Raw genomic sequence first — 15,659 nt, 5'->3', positions numbered from 1 at the left:
TGTATTTTATGTGTATTTATACACATGTGAGGTGTAGGATTTTCTCGTAATTATTCATTTATATATTTTTTTTTAAATGCTGCTGTGTGTTTTAGATGATACAAGTCAAAGCACTTCCCCATTGCTTGGAAAGCTTGACTCTTTCTTTAAACTGAGGACTTATTTTTCCTTTCTGTAGAGCCACATGGCTAGTCATGTGTCTCTATCAATTTTTACAAATTAAACACCAGCTTTTTTTAAAGTATATGAGAAGGCTTCCAAAAAAAAGCATTAATTTTAGAATAGAGGGGGTTTGCGGTTGCTGCAGCAGGTGATATGGTCTGTGTTCTGAAAAACCAAGGTGACCACATGTATAATACAGTATTGTAGACATGATGGCAGCACACAGGTAGAGTACATATAATGCAGTATAATCGATTCTGTGCAACATAAATTCCCTAAGCTCTTCTTTGGCAGCACGGAAGGGCTTGTATCTTGTTCCCAGCTGTATTCTTACTGCGTGGATGAGGAACAGGACATTGTTTTTTTACATTCTGAGTTCAAGTGATACTGGTTTAAGCACAGTGCTTTGCAGAGTAATGTTCTCCTTTCTTTGTCACTGTTCACTGATAACACTTGTCCAGTTCACAGGGCTCTGTGACTGCTTTTATTTTCAAGGCTTTGAGGAGGTGAATATGAAATATTTAAAATAGCATTTATTTTTTACAGGTTCTGTCACTGAAATCTGTAATAGTGCTGTGTTTAAGGTAGCAGGATGATAGACCACATTTTCTAGACTCTTTCCTTCTACTTCTTTAAATGACAGTGCGATGGTTAGAAAGGGTTTGGAAATACAGAATGATCTGGAGGTCAGATTACGATGATTTTCTTGTGCTTTAGAATACCCACATCTTGATCAAGAGTGCTGTTAGCTGAGATATCCTTCAGTAGCATAACTGTTTTTACCAGGAGGAGAGTACATACACTGGAAGGTTTGAGGGTAATAGACTCTTTTAGAACTGGTTTAAAACAACATCCTAGTATCTGTCATGGCTCTTTGCTTTTCAGGCATGTTTTCTCTGCTGAGACAATCACTCTGAACTCAAGCAGATTTTAGTGGAGCATAGGTCAGTCTGAGCCAGCTTGCAATAGGGACAATCCTGACCATTGCTTCTCAGGGAAAGCAGTGGGGTCTGCCTGAATTCGTGACTTCCTGAATCATTCCTAGGCATCATCAAGTCGGAAAGTCATCAAGTAGGAAAGCAGATGAAATTAGCAGTTATTTCTGAAAATACATCTGCATGTTGATCTTGCCTAGTAAAGGAAAACAAATCAGTAGCACAGTTGAGTTTACACACCTGAAACCTTGATTTGGAATTCTGCATAATTCACAATGCTGCCTTTCTAGGCTCTATCTGGATGATTTTGATTCACTTGTCTAGTATGTGCTAACCTTCTTCTCACTGTTCTTAATATTTACTGCTGTTTTGCTCTGTCAGTCTGTTAGCATCTGGTGGCACAAAGGACAGGACATACCTGGCTTAGATGGTTCATCATTTGAATAATAATTGAAACAGAGGCATCATTTTTCCATAAACTTTATATACAAAGTGGGTATCTTGATACAAAATAGAAGAGTTGAAATGCGAGAAAAATAAGTGTTGTAATACATCTAGATCTCCCCAAAATAAATGTGGCATTGTATGAATCCTCCTTTCGAAGTACAGTCTCAGATATTCTCTTCTGTTTAGCAGACTCTTGTTCCTTCTTCCTAGTCAGTGCCCTTTTCTTGTCAAAATGTTTTCTCCTTGGAGATAAATTTGCCTCTTAGAGATGTGAACAAACAAATTATATAGTGAGATTTTCACCTGTGGCACGTTTGTAGCGCAGATCTGGTTGTGAAACTAATTAGGCATACAAGAAATCTGGTACCTTGTGTCAGCAATAAAAGAATTTGTATGAATGATTGGCTGAGCTTGATTTGCAACTTCAACCTCTGATACTTTTCCTGGACTTGTGGTTTACAAACCTTTTGGTTTGTGCTGTCACTTGGGAAAATGGGTTTTGGTGTGTTCTGATATGGTAAAGGTAATATTTTCCAAATTGAAGAGCTTTGAAGGAGCTGAGGATTTTGGATGGAGATCTCAGCTTTGTTTCATGAAATATAGATAGCAACCTGTGAACATTATCAGAGGACTTAAATACTATGGAAGAAACATGTATGCAGTTTACAAACTGGTTTTACACAATTTTTTCTTCTTTTCTTTGTTACTCATACTGCTTTCCCCTCCCATCCCCTACCTCTACTCATTGTTCCAGATTTTTCCTCTGACTTGAGCTGTAGCACTACTACTTTGTAGTTTCAGTTTCAAACCTGAAAATGAAATACCACCAGAGGCATAAGCCCAGTTCCCAAAGAGGGAAATATGTAGTGGTCTTGTTGCAGCAGAGAGAGGTGTTTTTGACTGAATTTCATTCTTGCAGAAGTAGGTAATTGTTCTCTAAGGTTGTCTAAATGAAGTACAAACTAAAATGTTCTAATTAAATTGGTCCACTGATCATTTAACAGCAAAGGACATAATATGTTTACTGACAAAGTTGGCATAGTTAATACTGTAAACGTGGCATACCTCTGGTTTTTATACTTATAACCAGAACTTTAGGATGGGTAATGATATTTTGTGTGCTTGTACACATGGAGTGCTACTGTGAGTAAAACTGATCTTTTTCTGTGTGGTGGTGTCATCGAATGATGGAGTGACCCATGCTGGAAGGGAGTTCAGGAAGATCCGCAGTCCAGCCTCCTGCTCAGAGCTGGGTAGGCACTATGTTCAGACCAGGTTGCTCAGGGCTTTGTTCTCTTGTGTCACAAAAACCTCCAAGCACAACAATTCCACAGCATGTCTCTCAGCATTAAATGTCTGTAAACTTCTCTCTCAAAACTTCTCTTTCTCTAAATATGTACATGTAATGCATTGGAAATTGTTTATTTGTTTTGAATGTTTAGTGCCCAGGACAGCAATAAAATGTCTTATCAGTTCAGAACTTCGTGTAATTCAAGTGACAGTTTTTCTCACACACTTAGGAGGTTTAAGATATTTCTCTTTTTTTCTTTTTAAAAAAAAAAACAACCAACCGACTTTTTCCTTCCAAACTGAATACAAGCATGAAAAAAGGAGCACTTCTTGAGTTCTGTGAAGTGTGTGATACTTTGGAAAATTTACTTTTTTCTCTGCAGAAGCATAGTAAAGCTGCAATGCGAATTTTAAGCAGAAGCAGTTCACATTTCTCTAAGCATTTGTCAGAGTAAATAAAATTATTAAATGAGAATTTAAATTAATATTTACTCTGAGGCAGAGCAAGGCTTTGTAGTTAACAGTTTTCTGTCTCAAGTGGTATTAACAATCACAGACCAAATAGGATTAGGAGGTAAGAATGCCTACTTTTATTTGTCTCCAGACCATGTGGATATGCACAAATTTAAACATAAAGCTTAGCAATCACTAACACTGAATATGAGGTGTTGCATTTGCTTCAAAATCTTTCTGTTAATTTCTTTGTTGCTGCACTCATGATTTCTCTTAATGTGGAATAATTTTCTTTCTCTTTTTTCAATCTCCTCCTTTACATAACAGACGCAACTTAAGCTGCCCTCTTGAAGGAAATACGTGTTTGTAGTCCTTCATTTCTAAAAATCTTAAGCACTAATTCTCTGTGTTGAAGAAATGTATGTTTTAGTGTATGTGTGACTGAAATGTTTTCTGGAAGGGAGAGGAAGAGACACTCTAAATGTAACAAAACTCTTAATTCAGGCATTAACACAGTGGCAGGGTCTAAAAGACTGCATTTTTAGAGGTGAACCAGAACTGTCATCTAGTTATATATATAACCTAAGACATTTTTTGTCTAAGTCTTTAGGTTGTTCTAGTAGTAAAATAATTGCTATCACATGTAAATTTGAATCCTGAAGGAGATCCATTTTTTGCTTTTTTATTGTGGCACAGTGGCTGGATATAGGTTTAAGTTACTTCTGTGCTTTTAGGTAAACTAGGCTGTTGGTCCAGTTTTCCAAAAAGAGCCAAGACCTTTAGATGTTGTCCATGTATTTTCAAAGTCTCTTCCTTTCTTGTGTGTTGATATTTCCCTTGAGCACTTGCTAGTTTGAAGATGTGCATTCTGATAGTTCTGTAGACTAGGTGCCTGCACAGGTGATGCACTTTCTCTTTGTAAGGCTGGAATTGCGCTTTCTGCACTGTGGGAAGGACTATGATGTTCGTTCCTGTCCTTCAGTTATTTGTGAGGAAGAACTAAGCACAATTTGATCTTGTGCATAACGTGTTCCATACTAGCTGTTTCAGTGTCAAATGCATTTTGCTCCAGTGTGTGTATTTGGATTTAATTTTCTGAATATACTTCTGAAGCGTATCATTCAGATCTGCCAGCCATGCCTTCCAAATACAAACCGTCTGCAGTTTTGATGCTCAGTGATTTATTTTTAGAAATGTAACAGTTCTGTCTCCTTTGCTTGAAGATACTTAAAAAATATATTGGATTTGCCATTTTCCTTTCAGATTTCAATTACAATAAATGTCACTACATGATGTGTTGTAGGCAACCTTAGTTTGGGTCTTGTGAAGAATGTTGTTTGACATGTGCTGACTCTGGAGGCTGAGAAATTTAGGATGAACTCAGTTACTGTTTTCCTTTGAAGAGTGCTTATCATTCTCCCCCAGACTGGCTACGGGTTTAGATTTGCCCAGGATTTTCAGTTCTGTGGGCTAATGATACTTACACAGAATGACAGCAGAGGGAGAGCACGGAAACCAGGAATTGTTCTTTACTAGAGGGCCTGTAAGAGACCAGATCATCCAAAACGGGGGATAATGATTATGTAGGTGATGTGCATCCTTGGCAACTGGAGCTCTGGACATTTGCAAAATATCTGCCTTAATCTACATTTCTAAAATGACAGGCATAAGTATCACTGCAGGATCCTTTTTTTTTTTTTTTTTTAGCAAGGAGGAGAAGTAACACAGGTTTATTTACAAGCTGTTCTAGAGCATTATGTCCATTTCATAGTAAGCTCAGTTCTCACACTAATCAAATAGGATTTGAAGGCATTAGTGCTGCCATTGGTAAAATCCAAGTGAAGTGAGTGCCTTCAGTTTATTTACTCAGAGGGGCAAGGAACACACACGCCCACACACACGCAAAAAAAGACAGTTTTAACACCCAAACTTCAGTCATTTTGCAAATGTGGTAGACTGATATGCAGAGGAGTTCAGGAAGCAGAGGGAAAGTAGTGCATCAAGGAGTATGAGGTGAAACTATTGGTATCGATAAAGGCATCTGTCACACAGGTAGACCTGGCAAAGTGCTACTTGTGGCTTCTGTATTATTTTAACCAGACTGTAGAGACAATTGAGTATTCCAGTGGACCTTGATAAACCATTACCAGTTTGAATTTGTCCTTTGTTGACTGAAAGCCACAAAACTACTGTATAGATCTGACTTCGTATTTATTTACTGTTTCGCTTGCGGTCTTTGCTGAATTACAGCATTTTTATTGCTCGTAAGATATGGAAAGGTGGTGAGGTGACAATTTAACTGGCATGTATGTATTTATTTCAGAAACATGGAGAGGGTTTTTTGTGTATGTAGGAAAAAAAAACATCAGTACCTAGAGCGGGTTGATTTTAATGAATTAAAATAAGTAATTTAAATGTTTTTCACATCAACAAACAATAATTTTTATATAAATAATTGAGTTTAGTCATGTTTTCAGGTGATATTTGGTACTTTAGTGTGCAGATATGAGAGACTTTTTTTTATCATGATTTATCTGATTCAGTACACTTGCTCTGATCTCAGTTTTCTAGGTCTGTACATGTGAAAAGAATGTATTTTTAATTAGGTAGTTAAAATTCGCTTAAGATTTCTTTAACCTCTGGTTTGGGCAGAAATTCAGAATCGATGCTTTTAGTTAGCTCTGCCCAAGAAATTAAAAATACAAGTATATATTAAAAAGATCTAACAAGACATCTTCTGAATACAGTGCCTTTTGGAAGTGAGGAAAGTATTTATTATTCCATGAATCAAACTGTTTCAGATACGTATGGTCATTTAGATATGCAAGGATGATAGTTACTAGTATTGTTATTTAATCAGTTTAAGGAGAAAAATAACTTTTCCATATTCACTTGAAATGACAAGCTTGTTAAAATGAACTAAGCAAACCAAAATTAAGACACAGTTTTCTCTGTAGTGGTAGAAGAGGTGATTGCTGTCAAAAGTTGCTTTTAGCACTCAAATATACCTTGTTTTCAGGCCATCTGATGACTAAATTCCATGACTTTTCAATGCAGTTTTCCTTAGTAGCAAACATGTGCTGGCTTGCCATGACTTAAACATTCTTTCTGATTATTTTAATACTCTTTACTAAGCCTAGACCTTAACATCTGTTGCTCTTATTTCAAAGGTAGTACTAATTAGAGGTTATAATTCTACTTTGTTTTTAAATGACATTTTATATGTCTTTTAATTACTCTGGTTTGATAAGAATCCTCATTAATGCAATTCCTTGGACTAACGGAGCTTATTTTGGGGGTTGAATCAGAACTAGAGGGTTTTGTAATTAGGTGTGTTAGATGAGTCATCTACGTTTATTCTAAACAAAACTTTAGAGCAAATGACAAACTGTGACAGAGTAGTCTAACACTAGTAAGTGATTATCTGGAAACCTTTAAAGGCTGTTTAGCCAGTTTTGCACTGATGAGAAAATTGAGAATATCAAGCTCCCTTGCAGAATTTGAGCCGTCTGTGACTTTTCCTCAACTATTCAAAAGCACTTGCTTTTGAAGCTTTCTTTTACCAAGTGTACAGCTCAGCTAGGCTGGCACCTGCCGTCTCTGGAAGAGGTGGTCTTCCTTGAATTTTCCCTTCTGCTGATCTAAGCAGACTAACTGGCCAAAACAAACCAAAAATCCCTGATCCTACAGAACAGCTTGATTTTTCAATCAAATGATAGCTGATGCTGGTAGAGACAGTAAAGAAAGACTGCTCTTTTGGTGACCATCAGCTGCTACAGTGCTTATCTGTGTTGTAGTAACAGCCTTCCTTACAAAGCACTTATGAATGTTCTTCTTCCCTAAAGCACTAAGTGTAAACCTCATTCGTTAGTAAATCATAGTAAGTATGTTCTGTAGTGTCGGGTGTTAAATAATTGGAGAGACATGATCTGAATATTGGAGAGAAATGGATTAATTCACAATTGTTGCTAAGACGTTTGAAGGAAATAAGAACTACTTAAGTTTGTTCATTGCAGGGAGGTGAAATGAATATGGGATGACAGTCTGGTTAGAGGCAGTGTTCTCATTTATTTATTTGAAAAGCATGTGCAAAGTTCATAACAATGTAGTGGTTATGATAATAATAACCAAGGTATTGCCATGTTCTCACCCCTTTAATTCCTGTGCCTTTAAAATAAAGGCGAAACAAAAACCTGGAGTGAGAGTAGTAGCTGAAATTAATTTTAACTTGTTGAGGCTGAGACAACCCACCATTATGTCTATCATTAATGTAAAATTACTTCTTTTTTTGTTTTGGTTAGGAATTAACAGAAACCTCTATTGTATATTAAAGAGGAGACTTTGTGAAGACCTGTGTTGACTCTGAGCTGCAGAAATGACAGAAATGCAGTGCTGTGGACAAAAGGGACTACCTGCTGCAGCACGTACCTCCATCTTGTAATGGCCCAGGGTTTGAAATAAGGGCTTATCACTTAATGGCTTTCATGTGCAAAAGAAAGTACATGCACAGCAAAAACCTAATGCCTGGCACCATAAACCCAGAGATTTTTAATACATGTAAAGGGGTTGCCTTCATGATTAAAAGGGAGAGGCGTGCATCTCGGTGAAAAACGTGACTGGCAAAAGCTTCGTTTATTCACTCCCCCATCAGCAAATTGCCTGAAAGTGGATCATAAACAGTGATGCATCATTACTATTATCTCCTGGTATGACTCACTGAGCCATACATAGCAGCTCTTCTTTTGAGGAGAATTCTTACTCAGAGCAAGTAGGATGCGGAAACAAATACTAAATGTCAGACTGTTACATCACTGTTACATTAGAATTTCTTTCATGGCAGATAAAAATGTCTAAAAATGGCTTGAGCAGCAGTACCTGTCTGTATTAAGCGCATACTGCTAGATTAAAAATCCTCAGTAGTTTTCTTCTTATTTGATGCTCTTATTTTCATTATATTTAGCTCTCTTTGGGCAACAAGAATGAGTTTCTTGATTGTAGTAGCAAATTCGTGGATGTTTCAATATTTGAATTGCTGGTAATGCAAGGTAGCAGGTGGTTTTTGAAGCATGCTTTGGGCCTTTTTTACTTTGTGTTTTTAAGAGCTCTCTCCCTATCATTGCCTAATCATGTCTCAAATTAATTCTCTGTGATTTCTTTCTGTTCTCTTTTAGTTGTAAAGAAACTGCTTGTGACATCCAAGTATGGCTCATAACACTGATCCCTTTTAAGATTCTTCTGTCACCCTTTTAGAACGATTTGCTTTCTGAAATGTTAACAGCATCTTCATAGAATCATAGAATCGTTAGGGTTGGAAAGGACCTTAAGATCATCTAGTTCCAACCCCCCTGCCATGGGCAGGGACACCTCACACTAAATCATATCACCCAAGGCCTCGTCCAACCTGGCCTTGAACACTGCCAGGGATGGAGCATTCACAACCTCCCTGGGCAACCTATTCCAGTGCCTCACCACCCTAACAGGAAAGAATTTCCTTCCTATATCCAACCTAAACTTCCCCTGTTTAAGTTTTAACTCATTACCACTTGTCCTGTCACTACAGTCTCTAATGAAGAGTCCCTCTCCAGCATCCCTATAGGCCCCCTTCAGATACTGGAAGGCTGCTATGAGGTCTCCATGCAGCCTTCTCTTCTCCAGGCTGAACAGCCCCAACTTCCTCAGCCTGTCTTCATACGGGAGGTGCTTCAGTCCCCTGATCATCCTCGTAGCCCTTCTCTGGACTTGTTCCAACAGTTCCATGTCCTTTTTATCCTGAGGACACCAGAACTGCACGCAATACTGCAGGTGAGGTCTCACAAGAGCAGAGTAGAGGGGCAGGATCACCTCCTTCGACCTGCTGGTCACGCTCCTTTTAATGCAGCCCAGGATACGGTTGGCTTTCTGGGCTGCAAGCGCACACTGCCGGCTCATGTTCATTTTCTCATCTTCCCTCCATATTTTGCATTCTTTTAGAACCTTGAAATTTAGACTGCTTTTCTTGCTAAGAAAGATTAGCCAAGGCTTTCTTCAGGTCTTTGGTGCCTGCTGCTGGACCAGTCTCTCCATCCTTATCTCCAGATGGACTCTAGCCAGCGGATCCAGAACCCTGTTTTTCTGATGCTGTTTCCAATGTCGCTTTTGTTCCGTGTTCACTGCTGTAGGAAAGTACTGCATTTTTTGTTTATGCTGAATGTACCACAGAATCACAGAATCCCAAGGGTTGGAAGGGACCTCAAAAGATCATCTAGTCCAACCCTCCTGCAAGAGCAGGGTAACCTAGAGTACATCACACAGGAACTTGTCCAGGCAGGCCTTGAATATCTCCAATGTAGGAGACTCCACAACCCCCCTGGGCAACCAGTGCTCTATCACTCTCACAGTAAAGAAATTTTTCCTGATGTTCACATGGAACCTCCTATGCTCCAGTTTACACCCATTGCCCCTTGTCCTATCACTGGACATCACTGAAAAAAACCTAGCTCCATCATCCTGACACTCACCCTTTACATATTTGTAAACACTGATGAGGTCACCCCTCAGTCTCCTCCTCTCCAAGCTAAAGAGACCCAGCTCCCTCAGCCTCTCCTCATAAGAGAGATGTTCCACTCCCTTAATCATCTTTGTGGCTCTGCACTGGACTCTTTCAAGCAATTCCCTGTCCTTCTTGAACTGAGGGGCCCAGAACTGGACACAATATTCCAGATGCAGCCTCACGAAGGCAGAGTAGAGGGGGAGGAGAACCTCTCTTGACCTACTAACCACACCCTTTCTAATGCACCCTAGGATGCCATCGGCCTTCTTGGCCACAAGGGCACATTGCTGGCTCATGGTCATCCTCCTATCCACCGGGACCCCCAGGCCCCTTTCCCCTTCACTACTGTCTAGCAGGTCAACCCCCAACCTATACTGGTACATGGGGTTGTTCTTCCCCAGATGCAAGAATCTACACTTGCCCTTGTTGAATTTCATCAAGTTCCTCTCCGCCCAACTCTCCAACCTGTCCAGGTCTCGCTGAATGGCAACACAGCCCTCTGGTGTGTCAGCCACTCCTCCCAGTTTAGTATCATCAGCGAGCTTGCTGAGGGTACACTCAGTTCCCTTATCCAGGTCATTGATGAAAATATTAAACAGCACTGGTCCCAGCACCAACCCCTGAGGGACTCCACTAGTCACAGACCTCCAGCTAGATTCTGCCCCATTAACCACAACTCTCTGCCTTCTTCCTTTCAACCAGTTCTTGATCCACCTCACTACCTGATCATCAAGCCCACACTTCCTTAGCTTATCTATGAGGATGCTGTGGGAGACAGTATCAAATGCCTTACCGAAATCAAGAAAAACCACATCTACCGCTCTACCATCATCCATCCACCTAGTTAATTCCTCATAAGAGGCTATAAGGTTGGTCAAACATGACTTCCCCTTGGTAAAACCATGTTGGCTGCTCTTAATGACCCCCTTATCCTTGATACGTCTAGAGATGGTGTCAAGAATAAGTTGTTCCATCACTTTTCCAGGGATGGAGGTAAGGCTGACTGGTCTATAATTAACCGGGTCCTCCTTACCCTTATAGACTGGAGTGACATTTGCCATCCTCCAATCCTCAGGCACCTCTCCTGTTTCCCACGACTTACCAAAGATGATGAAGAGTGGCCCAGCAATGACCTCCACCAGCTCCCTCAGCACCCGTGGGTGTATTCCATCCGGACCCATCGATTTATAGATGTCCAGATTGCTTAACTGATCCCTAACCCAATCCTCATCCACCAAAGCAAACTCCTCCTTTATCCTGACTCCTTCCGGGGCTATAGGAATCTGGGTTCCCTGGGGAGGGTCTGCAGGAGTAAAGACAGAGGCAAAGAAGGCATTCAGCACCTCTGCCTTCTTTATATCCTCTGTCTCCAGGGCACCCACCTCGTTCAGCAGTGGGCCTATACTGCTTCTTGTGTTAGTTTTATTTGCTATGTGTTTGAAGAAGCCCTTTCTATTGTCCTTAACCCGACTTGTAAGATTAAGTTCCAAGGAGGCCTTAGCTGTCCTAATTGCCTCTCTACATCCTCTGACAACTGTCCTATATTCCTCCCAAGTGGCCAGCCCCTCCTTCCATAATCCATAGATTCTCGTTTTCCGCATGAGTTTGCTCAGCAGTTCCTTGTTTAACCATGCTGGTCTCCTGGCTCCCCTACTTGACTTCCTACCCATTGGGATACTCTGATCCTGAGCTTGGAAGAAGTGGTCCTTGAATGCTGACCAACTATCTTGAGCCCCTTTACCACCTAGTACCCTTTCCCATGAGACTTCCCTTAGCAATTGATTGAAGTGGCCAAAGTTGGCCCTTCGGAAATCCAGAAATGTGGCCTTGCTAGGTATTCTATTCCTCCCACACAGGATCCTAAACTCCACCATCTCATGGTCACTGCAGCCAAGGCTGCCATTGACCATCACCGCTTCAACCAGACCCTCCTTGTTGGTGAGTACTAGATCCAGCAGCGCTCCTCTCCTAGTTGGTTCGTCCACCATTTGCATTAAGAAGTTATCATCAATGCACTGGAACCTCCTAGACTGTGAGTGATTGGCTGTGTAAGTCTTCCAGCAAATATCGGGGTAGTTAAAATCCCCCATGAGGACCAAGGCATGTAGTTGTGAGGCTGCTTTCAGTTGCCTGTAGAAAGCCTCATGAACTCCTTCATCCTGATCAGGAGGTCTATAATAGACCCCCACAGCTGTATCACCCGTACCAGCCTGTCCCTTAATTCGTACCCACAGACTTTCCACTTGCTCCCCATCTGCCCCTGGACAGAACTCAATACATTGTAGTCGCTCTTTCACATAAAGAGCAACTCCACCACCTCGCTTTGCTGACCTATCTTTCCTAAAAAGGACATAGCCATCCATGGCCACATTCCAGTCATGTGAGCTGTCCCACCATGTCTCTGTAACTGCCACCAGGTCATAACCTTTAGACCGCACACAGACTTCTAACTCCTCCTGTTTATTCCCCATGCTGCGTGCATTGGTGTACAGGCATTTCAGGGAGCAAGCAGAGCACGCTAGTGGCACCCCTGGGAGGTGGGAGGCCTTCTGGTCTTCATTAATACTAGAACAATGCCCCACTAGTTCAAACCCAGCTACAACCCCCTCACACTTTGAATCTAACCTAAAGCTCTGTGAGTGAGCTCTGCTAACTCTTGCCCTGGTACCTTTTTCCCCTTCAGGACAGGGTCTAAACAACTATCCTTTCCCTCAAATGAAGCAATAGATTGAGAGTCCTCCCTAGTCAGCCATCCTTCAAGCCCTAGCATGTTTCTCTTGGGCTTGTCCCTAACAGGCCCACTTATCTCCCCTTTCCCCTTCATATCTAGTTTAAAGCCCTGTCAATGAGCCCTGCTAACTCCTGCCCCAAAAACCTTTTCCCTCTGGGACTGGTGTATCCCACCTGCTACCAGCAAACCAGGTGTCTCATATAGCAGCCCATGATTGAAAAACCCAAAACCCTGCCTTTGGCACCAGTCACGTAGCCATACATTAATCTGCAGACTCTTCCTATTTATCTCTTCACCCTTGCTTGTAACAGGTATGGAGGCAGACACCACTTGCGCTTCAGACCCTCTAACCAGCTGTCCCAGGGCCCTGAAGTCTCTCTTCATTACCCTTGCCCTCCTTGTAATAATTTCATCACTGCCACCTGAAAAACCAGCAGCAGATAGTAGTCAGAGGGCTGCACCAGATCAGAGAGTTTCCTTTTAACATCTCTAATCTGAGCCGCAGGTAGGCAGCAGACTTCCCTGTGGGATGGATCTGGTCGACAAATGGGCCATTCTGTTCCCTTCAGAAGGGAGTCACCCACCACAATTACTCTTCTTTTCTTCTTCTTTGAGGAAGTTCTAAGGCATGGGGGTGAGTGACAAGCCCTAGGTGACTCACTAGATAGATTTACCCCTCCATCTCCATTTACCTGGCCCTGTAGTTCCAAGACCTCATACCTGTTACTCAAGGGCAACTGGGAGGGAGAAAGGGAATGCGAGGGTTTTTGCTTACCTCTCCGAGGAGGGACCTCCCTCCATACCTCCTTGTCCCTTAAGTTCATTCCTTCTATCTGATGGTAGGAGGGAAGGGAATCCATCACTTGTTCAACCACTTCCCTTGCCTTAGGGTGTGGCTCCACCGATGTATTTCACTTTCACATTCTCTGATGGCTCTCAGCCTTTCTACGTCCTCCCTCAGTTCAGCCGCCTGCCTGAGCAGATCATTTATTCACTCACACCGCACACAAGCAGTGCCACTGGCTCCATCCAGTACAAGTGCCGGGCTGAGGCATTTACTGCAGCCAGAGACCTGCACGGCCGCATGTCTGCAGGAAGGCTCAGTCTGGGTACCTACATTATTCCTCACTACGGCTTTTGTATGTTGACTCAGCTTTCATTTTAAACCAACACTTAAGATTTCTAAATCTGCACTGTGAAATAAGAATCCTTTCTTGTGTTTTTGTGATTTTGATGATGTATTAACAAACGTGTTATTAAAAAAAATATTCCTGTGTTCTGTTACAGGTTTTGGGATTTGAAGTTGATACGGTGAACTCTGTTCAGTTTTCAAATCATACAGGTAAAATTTTATATGCATCTTCAAATACCATCCCACAGTGTCTCAGCTCTACTTAACATGTAGCTCACCTCATCACAGGACAGTAGAAAGGAGATCAGATTTATGTTTTCAGTCACACTTTCACGATATAGGACAGAAATGTAATTTTCATGTTTTCAAGCCTCACGGAAGTCTGGATTTGGGATTAGGTGGTAATGTCCTCTTCTGCTACTTCTTTTGTTAGTCAGTAATCTAATTAAAGTCAGACAATGAAAGAACACAAGTACTGACATCTATGCAGGTATGTGCAGGCATGTTCACTCTGCAGGCATGTTCACTCCATGAACAAGGGAGTCTTCAGTACTGTTTTCTGCACCTTATGGCCCCATGACACTCATAATCATATTACCAACCCAAACATCAGAAGACTACTGAGCTAGACATAATGTTTTCTCTCTTTTTCTGCCCAACCAGATTGGCTAGCAAGTATCCTAAATTACATTCTGAAGGGAGGAAGGGAATGGGGTGTTAATGCATTTGGGTGTATTTTCACTTGGGTTCTTAGCCTGAACATGATGCACTCACATAATACTTTCAGACTCACAGTGCTAGAAGACTTAATTTTTAAATAGAAAGCTGAAATCTATGTTTATTTTAGCAACGCCTTTCACCCATAACGGAGTTCCAAGTGACTTTACACTTCTGGATCGAGGCAGATCTACTGTCCTGGTTTTGGCAGGCTGGTTGTGGGGAGATCTATTCTAGATAAAGGAATTCTAGAAGTAATCCAGGAATAAACTCCAGGAATAAACTCTGACCTTAACATCTTGGAAAAGAGCAAAAAAACCAGCAACAAACCAACCAAAAACACCCTGCCCAAAAAATCCCCAACCAACCAACAAAACAAAACCCCATAAAACAACTGACCAAAAACCAAATAAAAAACCCCTCAAATGCCCCTCCCACTCAATAGCCCTCCCCTCAATAGCAATCAAACAAAACCAAATGTCGTGGTTTAAGTACAGCCAATAACCCATGCAGCTCACTCACTCTCCCCTTTCTCCCCCCACCTCCTCCCTCCCACTCCCGGAGGGACGGGGGAATCAAAAGAATGTAACTCCCATGGGCTGAGATAAGAACAGCCCAGTAACTAAGGTATAACACAAACCACTGCTCCTACCACCAGTAATAATAATGATAAGGGAAATAACAAGGGAAAAGAGTACAATACCACCCGGCAATACCCAGCTCGACCGAGCAGTGAACTAGCCCTTCCGGGTAACTCTCAATTACACCCTGGCCATGACGTGCTGTGGTATGGAATACCTCTTTGGCTAGTTTGGGTCAGGTGTCCTGTCTCTGCTTCCTCCTGGCTTCCCCTCCTCCCTGGCAAAGCATGAGACTCAGAAAGTCCTTGGTCAGGCTAAACATTTGAGCAGTAACTAGAAATCAGTGCTGTTCCCAGGCCGAAAGTCAAAAACACAGCACTGAAGCAGCAACTAAGAAGAAAAAAGTGACTGCTACTGCTGAGCTCAGGACAGTATCCACCCCTTATTCCATACCATTCACGTCATGCTCAGATCCCACGTTTTCAGTATACCATCGCTCTTTTTTATATATATATATATATGTATATACACGTACACACGTACACACGTACACACACACACACACACACACAGATCATTCCTTAATGCATGGACCAATCCCTATGAAGCTGCTGAGTCCATTGGGTCCGTGATGTTGGATTCCATCTCATGTAACAGTCTTTTGGGGCAGGAGAGGCTGTGT

General features: G+C 41.6%; 1 protein-coding gene across 1 annotated transcript in view; it reads left to right on the top strand.

Annotated features, from left to right (window-relative positions):
* Window positions 1-15,659, top strand: part of PDXK (pyridoxal kinase) — a 55,574-nt gene that overhangs the window by 12,239 nt on the left and 27,676 nt on the right. Inside the window, exon 2 of the mRNA XM_061453463.1 lies at window positions 13,835-13,889. Within this exon, the coding sequence (XP_061309447.1) occupies window positions 13,835-13,889 (55 nt within the window). The remainder of the gene's footprint in view (window positions 1-13,834; window positions 13,890-15,659) is intronic.

This window comes from Pezoporus flaviventris, unplaced genomic scaffold (assembly GCF_033815535.1).
Source record: "Pezoporus flaviventris isolate CSIRO_AGI_PZ_B2104156 unplaced genomic scaffold, CSIRO_AGI_Pfla_v1 ptg000015l, whole genome shotgun sequence".
Classification (NCBI taxonomy): Eukaryota; Metazoa; Chordata; class Aves; order Psittaciformes; family Psittacidae; genus Pezoporus; species Pezoporus flaviventris.
The sequence above is the reverse complement of the archived record's forward strand: the minus strand, read 5'-3'. Positions and strand labels throughout refer to the sequence as shown.